This window comes from Chaetodon auriga, chromosome 8 (assembly GCF_051107435.1).
Source record: "Chaetodon auriga isolate fChaAug3 chromosome 8, fChaAug3.hap1, whole genome shotgun sequence".
NCBI lineage: Eukaryota > Metazoa > Chordata > Actinopteri > Chaetodontiformes > Chaetodontidae > Chaetodon > Chaetodon auriga.
Genome location: NC_135081.1, coordinates 18,660,536 through 18,677,538, shown reverse-complemented (window position 1 = coordinate 18,677,538; position 17,003 = coordinate 18,660,536). Strand labels below are relative to the sequence as shown.

General features: G+C 43.8%; 4 protein-coding genes across 4 annotated transcripts; 3 read left to right on the top strand and 1 right to left on the bottom strand.

The window, feature by feature from the left end:
* The first annotated feature begins 44 nt into the window (after positions 1-44).
* On the top strand, positions 45-2,529 carry nat14 (N-acetyltransferase 14 (GCN5-related, putative)). Its single transcript, XM_076736239.1, has 4 exons — positions 45-189; positions 668-825; positions 917-1,222; positions 1,314-2,529. Exons 2-4 carry the CDS (start codon positions 745-747, stop codon positions 1,755-1,757), a joined length of 831 nt encoding a protein of 276 aa, XP_076592354.1. The 5' UTR covers positions 45-189; positions 668-744; the 3' UTR covers positions 1,758-2,529.
* Positions 2,530-5,503: 2,974 nt separating this feature from the next.
* Positions 5,504-6,980, top strand: aicda (activation-induced cytidine deaminase). Its single transcript, XM_076737798.1, has 4 exons — positions 5,504-6,068; positions 6,165-6,447; positions 6,571-6,686; positions 6,792-6,980. Exons 1-4 carry the CDS (start codon positions 5,883-5,885, stop codon positions 6,840-6,842), a joined length of 636 nt encoding a protein of 211 aa, XP_076593913.1. The 5' UTR covers positions 5,504-5,882; the 3' UTR covers positions 6,843-6,980.
* Positions 6,981-7,537: 557 nt separating this feature from the next.
* On the top strand, positions 7,538-13,014 carry LOC143324914 (adaptin ear-binding coat-associated protein 1-like). The gene is made up of 7 exons (XM_076737722.1): positions 7,538-7,711; positions 8,733-8,833; positions 9,260-9,364; positions 9,591-9,672; positions 9,801-9,909; positions 10,046-10,193; positions 11,330-13,014. The coding sequence occupies exons 1-7, from the start codon at positions 7,611-7,613 to the stop codon at positions 11,440-11,442; spliced, it is 759 nt and encodes a 252-aa protein (XP_076593837.1). The 5' UTR covers positions 7,538-7,610; the 3' UTR covers positions 11,443-13,014.
* Positions 13,015-13,072: 58 nt separating this feature from the next.
* On the bottom strand, positions 13,073-16,503 carry mfap5 (microfibril associated protein 5). The gene is made up of 7 exons (XM_076737724.1): positions 16,413-16,503; positions 15,325-15,399; positions 15,181-15,213; positions 15,010-15,045; positions 14,785-14,872; positions 13,690-13,763; positions 13,073-13,606 (listed from the first exon to the last, which is right to left on the bottom strand). The coding sequence occupies exons 2-7, from the start codon at positions 15,365-15,367 to the stop codon at positions 13,494-13,496; spliced, it is 387 nt and encodes a 128-aa protein (XP_076593839.1). The 5' UTR covers positions 15,368-15,399; positions 16,413-16,503; the 3' UTR covers positions 13,073-13,493.
* Between the last annotated feature and the right edge of the window lie 500 nt (positions 16,504-17,003).

Here is a 17,003-nt window from a genome sequence, read left to right as displayed (position 1 = left end):
AGAACGTGCGACGGGACGTAAATCAGAGTACGTCTGTATTCAGAATTCCTTCTTTCCGCAAGAAACGACTCTGTGGCCGTTGAATAAAGCGTGCCAAACCTGCGCGGACTTCACAACAAACTGGGGGAAAACGTTGCATGCAGTGTTTATCCCAGGTTTCAGGTTAATTCGAGTCGTGTGGTGCGCAAGGTAAGCGGAAATGTGGGGTGAGAGCACGAGCAGGGGGTCTAAATATGTCAGGACAGACCGCAGCACTATGTAATAACCATATAAGGATTTGAACGAGGTCTCTTCACTTTCGCCTGTACCCTTGGTGAAAAGCAGAATGGCGTGTAAGATGCAAGCAACGTTACAGAATGATGGTGACACGTGCACGATACAAATCCTCGATAATCCCCATCTGTCTTTGTTGTTTGCAGCTAGCGTGGCTGTGATGTGACACTGCAAGTACTGGCTCAGTGTGGAAGAGATGTACTGCATTTCTAAATATGATTGTCAATTCATTGACCCAGTTCAACTGAAAACATGCCTGTCAGAGTATAGAGACCGCAATACGACATTAACCTCTGTCAGTCTGCACCACGATCAGCTTCACTGTCACCAGCTCTGCCGGAAAATGACAACCTTCTGTCCGTGCACTCTTCCTTAAATAAGTGTGTTTTTGTAGGGTTCCCGTTCACACACTGTGGATGTTGGAGTTTGCATAGAGCAAACAATCCTCCTGTCAGAGAGCAAAGGGTAAACATGGTGAAGCTGGAGCTGCATCAGGTGGTGATGAGGAGGATGAAGGAGGACGACATAGAGGTGGTCAAAGCCCTCATTAAGGTTTGTGCAATAGAATTAGACATAGTGCTTTAATCATGGTGGGAATTTGCTTTTGTCCTTGTGAAGCTCTTGCTGATTTTTTTCTCTGCAGGAGGGCTGCGAAGGCACAGAAAACCGTCTCATCCTCCACATCCTCACTCGTCCGCTCTGCCTCTTCATCCTGGCTGTCTTCTCCTCAGTCCTGCGCTGCCTCGTCCATTCCTTTATCCTGGCCCTTGCTATTCCTGTCTTCCTGCTAATTGTCTTTCTCAAGATCACCATGCCGCGGTCCACAGGGGTCCTGGGCAGCAGCCGTCCCTACTGGGACTATGTGGGAAGCAGCTACAGAGGGACACAGGAGGAGACACTGCAGAACGCCTACTGTAGAATCAGTGGCAAGACACCAGTGACTAAAAGGGTTGGTCTTCTAGTTTGCTGGAATAGGGTAGTTTTCACTTAATTCTAATGACCAAATGTTGCAGTCAAATAATCTTATTTCTTTTATGCAGCCAAGGCGCAGAATTGGAGCCAGAGAAAAGGACACAGACATGTCAACAGAGAAGATCACCCCAGAGAGGGAACAGACAGCGGGGCAGGTCTGGGTGGCAGACTGCGATGGTGACATCCTCGGGTGCATCTTCCGGGAAAGCGAGAATCGAGCCGGCATCAGGAGGATCTGCAGGTTGGTGACGGGCTCCTGGTACCGCAGGGAGGGCCTGGGCCGGCTGCTGGTCCAGAGTCTGGAGCAGAGGGAGAGGGAGACTGGCGCTCACAGAGTGTACGCACACATCCCCTACCCCTCCAAAGTGGGGGAGGTCTTCTTCAAGAAGCTCGGTTATGTGCAACTTGGGGAGGGGACTGACGAAGAAGACGAGCAGGAGAGGAAGCTGGAGAGTCCAGAGAGAGGCTTTCTGGGATACCCCCTCACGAAGGTGTTTTATAAAGACCTGTGATTTAGGGGCGATGGACTCATGTGGAAAAGAAAGTGGAAGGAATATCTAAAGGTAAAGACTTTGAGTCTGTGGATCTCTGCTGCAACGTGTTTGGATATTTGTTTAAGTTAATAATTTATTGGATATTTGCGTTATTTATGCCAGTATTTATTTACCTTATGTGTTGCTGTTGTTTGTTTTAAGTAATTTTTTTTTAACCTTTTCACCATATAGAGTACCATCTCGCCATTTTCATAACTCACACTGTTCTCATCGTTTTGTAATGAAATAAAATATTTCTGTGAAATGTGTTTCCTAAATATGTGTTTTTTGTGGTTCTTAAACGTTTGAGCACAATGTGTGTGTGTGTGTGTGTGTGTGTGTGTGTGTGTGTGTGTGTGTGACTGCTCACATTTGTTTCTGTGTGAAACCATACAGATGTGTAGGAGGATGTACAGATACTGTATAGGAAGTATGTGTGGTTTATGTGAATGTGCAGAATTTAACTGCTTTTATCTTTCTGCGCTCGTCGGCAGTCGTTGCTCTCCTTTTCGTACAGTATGTGGCTCCGTGAGTCTGCAAAAACAGCGCTGCTTCCCTTTGCTTCCGCGTTCTCGTTCTCACATTTTGATTATCTTTGTTATATTTTATGTTGAGAATTCAGAAGTCTTCAATTTTTATGTTGTTAACAAAATACTTCCGTGCACTAACTGCTACTTGAACAATTGACTGACAGAAATGAATGTAATCTTAATTGTCAAGTTAAAATTAAACTTTATGGTTACAACCTCTCAAATGTAAGGACTTGTATGCTTTCTAAAACCTTAATACTTTTGAGTTTTCAATTGTAGTAGCCTCAATAAATTTTAAATTAACTGATTAATTACAAATATAAATAAGTTTGTGATTAAAGTAATTTTTGCTGCCCTAGAATATGGTGTCAATTGCAAAGAGTTAATCAAAATCTCACATAAATCTACTCTGTAATTATTGTTTCAAAAGTTAGCACATAAATTCATGCATCTGGTATCCTGACTCAGAATGTGTGTGGTTTGCAGGTGAATGACAGTTTATGTGACTAAGTGGGGAAATGCACACAGCCCCAGTCTGAGGCTAACCTTAATATGGTTAGCAGGCCTCACGCTCGCATTGCACAGCTACCTACACATCTAACCTCAGACGATGTCAGTATAGCATCAGTGGGCCACAGATAAACACCACAGGATGTTTGCACCATGTTTATTTGTGTGGGAAAGAGGCATATCTCACCTGATGTGAAGACAAATACAGGCTTTATACTACAAACTGTAAATCATGCAAACTGGAGTGGAAAATCACAGCCCTTTAATTAACTTTGATGAAAAAGCTGAGACACCCAGTAACATAACAGTGTTATTACTTGCACGAGTAAGTGTGTGGTCAGCCCATTTTCACTCTGTGAAAGCTGTATTTTTACTGGTGACACTTCTTGGTCATCATCAGGTTGTTTCTTCATGCCTGCAAAAGAGCAGACACCTGTTAAGCCGGGCCTCTACCCGCCCGATCTGTAGCTATTATTGTTGTCAGGAAACAGATGTGAGTTCACACACTGGAAAGAAAGTCTGTTTGTGACTGTGGTCATGTGCGTCTGCACGGTATGGCTGTGTGTGAGTGTTTGAGTGCGCGTGTGCAGGGCGTGGGCGGGTGGGTTTCGGAAAGTATGACTTGGCATTTCCTACACCCGGTTTCTGCCCCTGACTACGGGTTAAATGCACAGCCATGTCTGGCCATACTGTACTACTCCACCACACACACACACACACACACACACACACACACAGGCAGAGCACAAGAGCTGTGCACGTGAGCGTTCATGTGTGACTGTGAGATGACCTTGGTCAACTGTGGTCAAACCCAGAGAGCTGGGTGGGAAGTGGTTACATATAGTTTGGCATTTGATCAGCCTCTTGAAGTCCAGAAAAGACACATGCACACAAGATCAAATGTGCAGAGACATTAGCCTTAGTGCACCGTCAGAGTAATGCAATATGATGTGAGGTCGCTCAGACCATGCAGACACACATACACATGAATCACTCCAAATTTTGGGGCACCACACAATCATAGGATATATTAGATAAATTTGTTCCAGATGATGTATAACATATAGACTGTGTTAATGACATGCTCATACAGATGGCTAACACACACATGCGCACACACAGGCACACACACACACAGGCACACACACACAGGCACACACACAGATGAGCTCCAAAAACAGCCACCCTGGGAAACGGTGAATTCCCCAAACCACAGAGTGCATGAGAGGGTGAGGGGAGTCATGGGAAAGCAGGATGCCTGCATGCAGTGCCACTGAGTGAGCAGACTAGGCCAGAGCTAAAACAGACATAGCAAAGAAAAGACGAGAGCAAAATAATACACATCCTGATTTGGCAAGGACGGATGACAACATCTGATGGTTCAAAGGCTTATGAGTGAGATTTATCCACACACTGTGGTCAGTCAGCTGGCCGGCCGTTCTAGCAGACACGTAGGGTGAGGGAGGTCAATTACAGTTCTGCTCCCAGCCTGACACAGTTTGGGAAAACCCAGATCAGAGGACAAAGTAGGTGTCAGGGCCTCCAAGGTCTGGACGTTCCCAGACCTTGGAGGTCTTGACATGTGTCCACCAAATCTTGAGGTGGGGGTCTCGGTAGGTGGAAAGGCTGAAAAGCGGGAGAGGTCAGTGGCGATTCCGCTGTAGATCGAGGTGAGAAGGTATCTGGAAAGTTTTTAGTTAATGATCTGGTGAAACCAAAGCAGAGACGCCAGTGACTGGATGAGTCTTTAGTGTTTGGAAAGTTCCAGCCAGTTGGCTGAGTTTACTGACGTCTGTGAAAAACTCCAAAGGTTACAAATCACGTCAAACACTCCTCTCATGTGTGGTCACTCAAATTAAGTTGTATTGTAAAATCTGTGTTGTGTAATCTACCTCCCCAATAACATTCCTTTATTGCCTTGTGCCAAATGAATGGTTTCGCCTCAATCATTACGATGTTATATTTTTCAAAACACATAAAAACCATGATGCCATTCAAAAGAATTTGGCAAACAAGTAATTTATTTATAGATTTAATTGTTTTGCAGCGAGACAATACAACCCATCCATCTCGTTTGCATCACGCCCCCTGAACTTACTTTGAAAATCTTTCTGTCCAACCAGAAGCTGCCACTGTTGTATGCAGGATGTTTATGTTTAGAGGTATATGCTCTCAGTTCCCTCCCTTGAACCCCCCAACACACACACACACACACACACACACACACACACACACACACTTTCACTCTTTCTCATTCACCTTCATTTATTGCCCACGCCTGCTGAGTGACAAAGCAAAGCGCGCCTTTCAAAATGATTACAAAGCTAGACAGGTGAGCAAAATGGATACGTTCTATTTATCTGTCGTATATGTCTTTCTGTTTGACACATATTTATATATAGATTACACATGCATGCTATTAAATGGAAAAAATGTAAAAAAAAAAAAAAAGTTTTTCACAAACGTTTATTAACGATTACACCTCGAAGCCAACGTAAGATATTCATCAGTGGAATTCTGTTTCAGTAACTCCGGTACTGTACCACCTTTCAGCACTACAAATTGAGGTTTCAGTATTAATGACTTTCGCTAAAAGTTGTGAAACTGAGAGCAAGAAAAAGAAGCAGTGAATGTTAGTTGTCTTATGACTGTCCGTCACTCACATTTGGTTAACCACAGGTTTTACATGAGTTTATTGTGCTAACTTATTGCATTAAAACCAGAATGCATGTGAGTCATCTGACTAATAATACGTTAAAATGGTAATTTTATTAGTTCCTGAACAGAATTTGTTTCAGACTTTCCCGGCATAAAATGACTGTCTTTGCTGAAAGCTACCGAGATTATCAGTCACCAACAACGCTGGTTAACTTTTGAGAATGGCATTATTACTGATTAAAATGTGATGACTGATAAATTCCCAGAACCTTGTTTTTGTAAATGTAAGTAGCCTTTAAAAACACTTTAAATCTTCTGTAGATGAGTTATACTGTGCCCACTGTAGTGTGCTTCTCTGTTCTACCTGCACCACAGTCCATTAGCTAACAAAAAGGGCACATTTCTCATGTTCTCCCTTTGTCTCAGTGTGCTTTTGCCCCGAAAAAAGTTCATCTACCATTACAAGAACGTGCGCTGGGCAAGAGGCAGGCATGAGACATACCTCTGCTTTGTAGTGAAGAGGCGAGTGGGGCCAGACACATTAACGTTTGACTTTGGGCACCTCCGCAATCGTAATGGCTGCCATGTAGAGGTGAGTGACGTGGGTCACGATGGGGGGGTGGGGGGTGGGGGGTTCAGGGGAAAGACAGAAAATAACAATTGAAACATTTCTCTGATATGTCCATAGTTGCTGTTCCTGCGCTATATAGGAGCCTTGTGCCCTGGTTTGTGGGGGTATGGAGGTACTGGAGAGAAGAGGCTCAGTTACTCCATCACCTGGTTCTGCTCCTGGTCTCCCTGTTCTAACTGCTCCAGCAGACTGAGCCAGTTCCTCAGCCAGACGCCCAACCTTCGCCTCAGGATCTTCGTCTCTCGCCTTTACTTCTGTGACATGGAGGACAGCCGTGAAAGAGAGGGCCTAAGAATGTTGAAAAAAGCCGGCGTGCAGATCACCGTAATGAGTTATAAAGGTGGAGGCAGACGTCTGTGTATATGTGGCAGATGTGTATATTTAAAGACAGAGAGTTAGTTTTCCTTATCACGATCCTTCTCTGGATTTAAAAAACAATGAGTATTTCTTTGTCTCTTTTTAGATTTCTTCTATTGCTGGCAGACATTTGTGGCTCGTAAGCAGAGCAACTTCAAGGCCTGGGAAGAGCTGCACCAAAACTCAGTGCGTCTTACAAGAAAACTCCATCGCATCCTCCAGGTAGACATTAGACCACCCTGCATGCTTTTTCTTCAACCAACAGGATCAGGTCAAACCAAAAATTATTTTTTTTATAATAATATGTTTTCCTTCTTTCTCTCTCAGCCCTGTGAAACAGAAGATTTAAGAGATGCCTTCAAGCTTCTTGGACTGTGAAACACAACTGTGACCTCTTCCATTAATTATATCATTAAGTCTACTGAGAAAAATACGTGTTGGTGTTTGTTCATCACTACAACTGCTAAGCTGAGAAATGAGGAAAAAGTGAGAAAAATAGCTTTCAAGTTGCTGCAAGGCTTTAACATTAGATATATGCTGCTTGCTGTTTCTGTAGCAACATGGTCATGTGAAATAAAATAATATACAGTCAGATATTGTCCTGTGTTCATGATGTTACTTCGTGTTATGGAGCTTGCGAGCCGTTAGCGTAACTTAGCTAGTAGCTTTTTAAAGATGACTCTAAAACTACTTTGCTAAGTGGTGAACTCAGCTATCTGAACTGCTGATTGTAATGAATGTTACACACTGTTAAAGGACAGCAGATTAAAGGGGCATTCCAGTGATAAATGAGAGAACTTTCATAAGTGCAATAAGTCAGACTGCAAGTTTTTCTGTCTGGTAAACGCTCACGTCTTTCAAACTTCATGCTCCAGTTTCTAATGTAAGCTTTCTGTAAATTTGTACTCATGTGATGTCACTGGAGTACTTTTCTTTGACTTGCTCAGATAAACTCCCCATGATGAGTGAACTGACCTTTGCGTGTAAAATTGGTGGCATGCCCCTTTAAGGGCATCCCGAACACCGTGGCAGTGAAACAAGGTGGTGCGCGAGTACACCATCTATTACGGTCACGTAGCCGTTAACGCCGCGCGGACACACCACTCACCGTCACCACCACCACCGGCGTGCACCCGACAAGTCAAGATGGCGACCGAGGGTCAGTCCGAGTACGAGTCGGTCCTCTGTGTCAAACCTGAAGTCAACGTTTACCGAATCCCACCGAGAGCATCCAACCGGGCTATCAGGTGAGGGGGGGGGCAGCGGCCTGACGTGCTTTCTGACCCAGCATCCGCGAGCTGCAGCCGTTGCCTCGGCGACCTACCCACCGAGCTCATCCACTAATCACGCAGCCTGAAGTGCCGGCGGCCGTACTGCTTGTGTTGTCGTCGTGGCTTCGTGTTTACAAGGTCATTACGGATAACGCGTAACTGGCGGTTGGCGTTTCTACCTGCGCTGCGTTGCCCCACTCACGGTTAACAGGGACGCAACTGGATTGGATACATTTCTGTCGTCCGTGTTCCAGCTTCCGTCCAGTAGCACATCAGACGATGACGTGTAATAACGCTCACACTGCTTAAAAGTCCAAGTGATGACACAGGACAGCTAGCTGATGCTCTGTTCTCACAGATTCTTGGTTATCTGACCCTTTAAGTAAAGTTGACAGAACGGCATCCCTGGAGCTGGAAAGAAGTGTTGCTCAAGGACACTTCAGTAGGGTCCATGCTTTTTGATGACAAGGGGCTTTAACATCCAACTGAAAGACAGTGTTCCCTCTATATATGCTTTTAAGTGACCATGCCGCAAAACTGCTGCGTGGTTAAAAAAGGTTGACATTGAATTGTTTACCCCATTTTTCATTGGCTGGTGCTCCAGCCTGACCCGCCACAGCTGCATCTGAGTGGACATTATACCAGCCAAACAGTAGCATAGGCCTGAGTCCCACGAGACATGATTGGTTAACCAGTGACCATATGTATAGTGAGTAAGGGTGATGATGTAATATTTCAGCCTCAGGTCTCAGTGAAATGCCCGTCCGATGCCTTAGTCACGTTTGGCTCACGTAGAAAATAGCCAGCATTGAGCTGGAATGTGTGTGTGTGAGTGCTGGACGAATCATAACAATAACATACACAAATGTCCTTTCCTGTCTCCTTTTGCTCTCGCCCGTTCTTCCCCTCCGTCTCGACATCAGTCTCCATAAACCGCTGTCACCACTTCACCTACATCACGCCGTCTCCCTGACCGCCTGTGTGTTTGCGTCCCCAGGGCTGCCGATTGGAAGCTGGACGCTCCTGACTGGACAGGACGCATGCGTCTGACGGCCCGGGGCAAAGTGGCCTACGTGAAACTGGAAGACAAAATCTCTGGTGAGAGAGACGCAGACAGGACAGTGCCGTTGTTTACTGTCTCTGCCGCTGTTGTAAATCATAGTCTCATGCTTCGCCATCTCCCTCTCTGTTACTCATTTATTCCAAGGTGACCCAGCAGCCCCATGTCCGAGCACGCACTTCATTTTGAAGCAAACAGGCTGAAAATCTCTTTCCTTTTCAGTGTATTTCACGAATGATGTCCTGGAATGATACTTTTTATTGGCCTGTTTTTGAATACTAGAATCCATCCTAAACATTTTTTCTTATGCAGAAAAAACATTTTATGTCCGTCCCTGTTTTAAATCGGAGAGTTTCTTACTCGAGTCAGTGCGAATTTCTTTAGTCTCTCTTTGTGATCCAAATTGCCACTGGATCATTTTGCCAAATAAATGATGAACATATTTCTTTTGCTCCAACCTACAGGGGAGCTGTTTGCTCAGGCACCAGTGGACGAGTTCCCTGGCATTGCAGTGGAAACAGTCAGTGACTCAAGCCGTTACTTTGTGCTCCGCATCCAGGACGACAACGGTGACTAAACTGTTTGTTGCTCAGCCATAAATATTTTGTAAATGTGCCCATAATTAAAAGAGAACAGAGGATGATTCACAGTTTGATGCACCGTTATTTTTTTAATGCCAAATCTTGGAAACTGTTCAGTGTAGCCTACAGATTAAATCAGGTTAAGCATGTTTTTGTGTGTACCGTCTCACACATCTCATATTAAACTCGTTCATTGTGTACGTATCTGTCATAGGACGCAGTGCGTTCATAGGCATTGGCTTTGGAGACCGAGGCGATGCCTTTGACTTCAATGTTGCCCTCCAGGACCACTTCAAGTAGGCAGCGGCTTTATAGTGTGTCATGAATCCTAACTAATTCAGTGCTGAATTTATTTATTCCAGTTAATTAAACAAACTTTAATCCTTCTGCATGTCATCTTGTCTCCCGTCCTCGTCTTCTCCAGGTGGGTGAAACAGGAGGATGAACTTAAGAAGCAGGCACAGGCTCCAGACACCACTCCTAAACTGGACCTCGGCTTCAAAGAAGGACAGACCATTACTCTCAATATTGGGGTGAGCTTCTGTTCAATCAGTGCAGTGCTTTCATTATAAAACCAAATGACCAGGCAGTTGGTGAACTTGCACAAACACACACACGCACACACACACACTCACCCGTTTTTCGTTCTCCTAAATGTACCTTCTCCAGCAATCAAAAAAGAAGGACCGGTCCCGTCCGCAGAGTTCAGGTGGTTTCGGACTTCTTCCACCTCCTCCTGGGGGCAAGTTAGCCCCTCCCCCCTCATCCAGATCTACCAATCACAACACACAACCATCTGCAGGAGGAAGTGACACTGGTAGGTGACTGTAATGCTACAGTCTGCCTCGTACTTCATGACTGATTGCAATTTTTTTTTTAAATTATTTCTAATTATTATTTTGTGATCTTAATAAGCTGATGTGTTAAAGTTAGATTATAATCTGGAGTTAAGTTAGTTAAGTTAATCATTATTACCCCGGTGGTCCATTGCATTGCAGCTTTACGTCCATCTTCAAGCTGCAGGTTGTTCTATATCGGCGCAGCTGTTTCATTTACAGTGGGGTGTCGAGTGTGACGTGGCCCCTCAGAGGTTATACAGAATGAAAGTTCATGTAAATGTTCAAAATAAAGCAGATGAAAGTTATTTCCTTGTTGAAAGCTTGTGTTTCCTTGGCCCCACTGGGGTTTGTTTTAAAGCTGTTTCCAGTGGAGCACTTGTAGCCACAATCTTTACAGTGAAAGTGATGAGAGCAGTGTTTTACTGACCTACAGGAGTACTAGCCAAAACTATGAGGTAGACTCTAGTTGTAAAATACAAGAATTTTCCTTTAAAATGGTTGTTTCCCCTCTTCCCTTTGGCCCACTGTAGAATTGATATCGCATAGATCCATTTATCTTACAAAACTTAACTAAATGTCATATTTTTCCGTACGTAAGGTATCTCGCCATGCACATGGTTTCGGTTTCATGTGCTGAGGTTTGTCTCTGTGATGTCTGCAGCCCTGTGAATTGCAATGTAGGTGAATGTAATGTTGGCTGTGGTGCTCCAAGCTGTTGAAAAACTCAGCAGCAGTTTGTCTTTACACAAGAGATTTCTCCACTGTGAACAGTTTTCATTGTAAATACTCTCTGCCAAAGAAATAGTCCTGAGCAAATAATAAGGTGTGTGGATTGTGCAGAGTAAGTGAGAGACTGATTGCAGCACAAATGAAATTCAACTCACCTCCATTGTTTTCGGGTGGTGGCAGACATTTCAGAGGTCGATACCTCAAACTTCAGTAAATTATGCTGAAAGTATCTGCATGGCTAGATGCCACTTGGGTAAGGGTGAACTTGCTACATTGGGTGAACTGACCCTTCAGCAAAATATATCGTCAGACTTCATCAGAGATCTATATTTTCCTGACTTTTTCAGTCGTGCATTATGTTTCTGTTTTGTTTTTGAACCACCAGGTTTTTTGCTCGACCTGGACTCCAGCAACTCCAACTCAGCGGCGCCATCCAACCCCGCCACCACAGCCAGCTCCGACCTGTTGGGAGACTTTGACTCTGTGTCCTCGAAGTGAGGAGGGATTCGTTTTGTGTTTCTCCCTCTTCTTCTCTCTCTGTAAATTTATGCAGCACTTTTTGCAACTTTGTTTTCCCCGTGATGGGGTCCCGTATCTCTCCCTGCCAAGCAGGGTAACTCCCTGTACTACTTTGTTTTGTTTCAGTTCGGTTCCTCATAGCTGTTGCCTTTAGCCAGAGATACACCCCACCCTCGAAGTCCAGTCTTAATTAGAGAGATTTAGAGCTATAGGCCATCTCCACCATCTGTCCTTCCCCATCCTTCTTGGGGATCATCTTCCCTCTGCCCTTCTGTATATCCACTCTAGCGCTCTAGTTTACATTCTCCTGTTTGAACTCTGCCTTGGCCCCCTCTCAGCGTTTCATTTGCTCATTTCTATCGTAGAGTATACATCATGGAAATATGATCAAGGGAGACATGATCAGAAACATCTGATGATGAAATTTAATAAAATAGAATTGTGAATGAATTTTATGTACAGAGAATATTTATGTCGATGTATATATTGTCAGTAGTTTGTAATTATTGTCGTTGCTGTTGTCGTACTGTAGCTTGTAATTTCTCCAAGTTCCCAGCAGTGGGACTGACGATATGCACTGACTGGCAGTCTAGTCTGTCTGTGTGGTTAGTAATGCATTAAGTCCACATTTAATGCAGGGATAGTTCAAATCTCAGACTTAGGTTATAGTGAAATTTACCACGAAATGATTTTACTTGAACGAGGCGTGTGAAGCTGTAGCTGATTTACAGAATATTTGCGCTCTCTAGCACTCTCCAGTGGGCTTTTGTGGCTCTACAGCATCATTTTGAGAGAGATGTCAAATTGAGCTGCAGCTGTTGAACACATATTTCACTGGGGATGGGTCTTGGGCACTGTGTGTATTAACTGTAGATCAGTACAAAGAGAAGTAGGAATGTTGGATGCGATTGGGTGTTACCATAAGAAAGAAGCATCAAGTGCTTTTATCTTTGCCTCAAGGGGAAACAGATGATTTAGTTCATGTTATGTCATCTCAACTCAGCACAGCTGTTAAAGATGGGACTGGTGAGTCATTTAGGTCGTGCCCTCTCTCCTGCTCAATGAATAGGTCGGTGTTTCCGCACTGCTCCGTCAGTCTGGGTAGAGCTTCACCTCCTTCTTTCTTTACAAGAAGGTGATCGGGTCTCAGCCGCAGCATGTCGTAGTGTACAAACGAGTTTGAACTGTGTGAAGGTGTGATGTTATGTATGGTATTCTGATGCAGACAAATGCAACGTGGGACCAAGCTAGTTTGTGTTTGATGCAGTGTTTTTTTTTTGTGATATTGCAAACTGGCAGGTGGATTATGTTGTGCTGATATCACATGCACATGTGTTGTGACAGATGACAGTAAAAAGTGGCGTGATGGTGGATGTTGACTGAAACACGCAGAGATTATGCGAGCGTAAAGCCCCGCTGGTGTTTGTCAGTGTTTGTTTAGGGTTTAAATTATATGCATCTCTCCCAAATGTTACTTGTTATTCAAACTGTATATGTGTATGGAAATGTATATGCAAAGAAAAACATAAAGATATCAGTCAATGACTATAACTTTCATTTGTTTTGTTTTTTTTTTCCAAATCAACAGAGAAATCAATAAACAAATAACTCATGAACAAATGTAGCTTTATTTTTTTGGATACAATAGTGCACTTAATACTGGACTGTTGATGAGTACCTTGCAATCCACGACACAGTGGGTCTTTCTTTGTACAATGAAACGACTCAGTGCTGCTATAGGCCCATTACTACAGTACTTTAAATGGGTCGTAAACCATGATTGACATGATCTGTGTCCAACAACACACAGATGAAATGAGCACACCTCCAGTATTCACACACAGAAGACTAATACATAAACATAGATATGACTCAGCACACTTGTGTGTGTGTGAAAGAGAAAGAAAGAGACCCCCAGGTGGTGAGAGGTGGATTTATGGTGTTATGAGTTGTTTGTATGACGACGATCCTTGTTTTTGTCTCTAAGGGGCTCTGTGCTCACTGGTGGTCACGTCGCCATCCTGGGCCCATCAGGCCTTGTTTGCCCAGGTTTTCGGGTTGCTACGGCGATTGCGACAGGGTTTCCTATTAGATGACCTCTCAACACGCCTGGGCCACCCGGACAGCTCTCTGCACAGTTCAGCTGACATATACGAGAGAGAGATTTCTGTAAATGCATGTTCACGTACCTGACATCGTGCTTGTTTTACTTAGAGAGCGCCTCACCTTTCAGATACTCGTCCTGTTGGCACACAGTCCTCACGCAGATCTCATTGTTGATCACATAGACGCGAGGAAGGCTGCATCAGAAATACAATAGCATCATGAGGACTGTAAGAGAGCTGTGGTGATACCGTTCGACCTGGTGTGACAGCGTGAAGCTGCAGTCACTAAAACATTATAAGACCGATCTTACTCAACTTACACTCAAAGTATTTCTGTTCTTCTGCAAATGCTTTTAGACCACCATATTTATCTGGGGATTGACTGGTGATTAAGGGTTTACACACAAAATGTTATCAGTTTCTAATCATTTTTTAGATTAAATTGGCTGACAGTAAAAAAAATTGTGAAAATTATCTCCAACTAAACCACAGCTTAAAAGTTGATGCATTAATAATAATTCAATAATATCATTTGTAATATCAATACACTGGCAGGGGCTATTCTGCTGCATATTTATTACTTTTAAAGTACATTTTGCTGATAATGGTAATATTCTTTAATTCAAAGGCACTGAATCTGCCTCTTACTATGAGCAAGACAGTGTGACATGAACACCGCGTTTTCTGCCAAAGTCAGAGCAGTTTTGGTTGTTTCACATGAGAGATTTCTGTGTTTCTGCTTTTGTCTCTGCTCTTCTCACTGTCTCGAAGTGGCTGAGGAGGTGACATCACATGACACCTGTCCACCAATGAGAGTTCAGCAACATTTGAATCAAAATCTGGTGACAGTTGAAGGTTGCGTGCTCTCAGGTTGACAGTCAAAACTTGATCAAACCACACTCACACTGAAGCAGATCAGTGTTAAATTCTTAATAGACAAAAGCTAAGGATGTGTTTGTGAACTTTAACTTTCATTGCTGCTTACATTTAATGACAGAGAGAAAAGTTTGCAGGGGTTTTAAGGCAGGACTTTTACTTGTCACTGAGTATTTTTACATTGCTGTGTCACTACTTTGTGAGTGGGTCTGAGTGCCTATTCCACTTCTGATCTCTATAATACTCCATGCGTGCTCAAGAAACAGTCATGGATGATGCTATACACTAACACATCATTGCTAACTAACAAAAGTCATTCTGCAGGTAAACTGCAGATCACCTGTAGAGACAAAGAGCACCGATGCATCTCTTGATGGGCCGGTGAACCGAGTACATCCTGGTGCAAGGATACATCTCCTCCCTACAGTCTGCAGAGACAGAAAATAGACGACATTGAAATTGCATCAGTCACAACGTCAGGATGAAGCACACAAAGCACTGTGCCAGCAGTTCATGGGGCCTCCTGAGAGGCAGCTCAGGTCATCTCCAATCTGCTGTCACTCACTGGCTGGCAAGGTGCCTCCAGGTGCCTCAGTGCTCTCTACAAACACAGAAAGAAAACCCAATCAGATTTGGATCACATGCTAAGCAGCGACCCAGCGCAATGACTCACAGGTGGACAGATGCCATGCAACACAACTCGGCCTGATCTAACATGTGAGGAGAAGAGCATTACCAGTCTGCTGCTCTTGGGCTACAGCTGTGAGCGCTGTGGAACAGAAACCACATGAGGGGAGTGTTTCGCAGCATAAAAACAAACACACAGCGACTCAACCGTAATTAAACAGGATGATTTGTGTGTACTGTTTGGCAGCATTACCGTGGAAACTGCAGAGGAGCAGGACCACTGGAAGGCTGCCCATTCCTTCAACTTGTAAGAGGTGAGCTTTACGAGCTGGAGGAAAGCGAAGAGGAAAAGAGTCAGGGTGATTTCACAGAGTGGAACTGTTCAATATCCTCGCTCAACATTTTTGTGCTGTTTATGTTTCCTTTAATCCGCTTGGTCACTGTAATGTTTTCCTTACAGTTTCTGCTCCAGCTAAAAACACAGAGTAGTGCCATGGTTTTGGATAACAGACAAGTTGTTGAAGAGTGCCTGATGTCATTTTGCTGGGGAATAGTCTGCACAGCGTATACTTGTACACTTCCTACTGCTTGTAAACAATTACCTAAAGCAGCAGTGGAGCAGCTATTAAAAGCAGTTTGAAATGACACTTTCTACCTGTGGAAGCGTGTTTTTCTCCTTTCCCTCACTCCTTTTCTTACTCTTCCTCCTTCCCTCTCTTCTCTCCCACCCCGCATCATTCCTCTCATGATGTGTCAGTGTAACTGTGGAGTCCAAGACGTGAGTTCTCTCAAAAGAATGTGTTTTTTTTTTTTGTGCCCTATTTGAGCACCCCACCGCCCCTCCTCTGTTACAGTCGCACATTCTTTTCCAACTTTCTTTTCATAGAACATATCGCCGCTTTCCAACTGTAAGATCATCGCTAGCCCCTCTGAGCATCACGGTTTTGTCACAAGTTGTGTCCTTTCTGCTCCGATAATCCCAGAGTCACACATTTGCAATTACTGGATTGAGAACTGTGGATTGTCCTGGTTTAGCTCGGTGCATGCCTCTGTTGATCTGTTTGTGAGAGTGACATGTTTTTCACTGCTTGTACTTCCTGAACTCTGTATGCAGCCACACATCACACAGTCATAAATATAAAGTCTGAAGTGAGTCAGTTAACCAGCCAAGCATCCACTCTTTACGTTTCATGTTTACATCAGATCAGTAGGAAACATCAATCATCTTCAGTTACAATCTCTGGATGTGAGATATCCTGCATGTACAGATGCCACTCAGTGTATTTCCTACAGTATGTGCTAAAATCAGGTGAAAAAGAAGCAGAATTAACTTGTACTCACAACTTTTGCTGTCGTCCACAACTGCTTTAGTTTTATGAATCTTTTGTCTTCTCCTCTTTCTCCTCCTTCCCTCTCCTCCCTCCTCCTCCCCCTCCTCCCCCTCCTCCCCCCGTCCTCCTAACCATCACAGTTTTCTTGCTTTTTGCTTTTTTTCCTGCTTCAATCTGGTCCAAACAAAAAAAAAAAAGAAGAAGAAGAAAAAAATTGCATGCAGCGACAATCTGATCTCTTTCATGTGAAAGTTTTTTTTTCCATTGGTCTATAAACACCTTTTTATTGGTCATCTTGACCAGACATTTTATTTGACAGACAGTTCCAGTATCTCAGTGTACACAAAACATTCAGACTGTCATCATCCACAAAAGTAGGGCAGTTGCTCTTGGTCATTGAATAAGCTCTGTTAAAAGGCACACAAGTGACAGAGCACTTTTCTTTAGCTCAATGCTCGTTTCTTTAACTAGAACTCAAAGTCTCTTTGAACATGTATGTAAAAATAACACCGACTGTATAAGATAATAAGATCAGAGATGCAGGCTTGTCTGAGTCTATTTGCTACTCTTGTTGCAGGAACATGTAGATTAGCATTAGCAT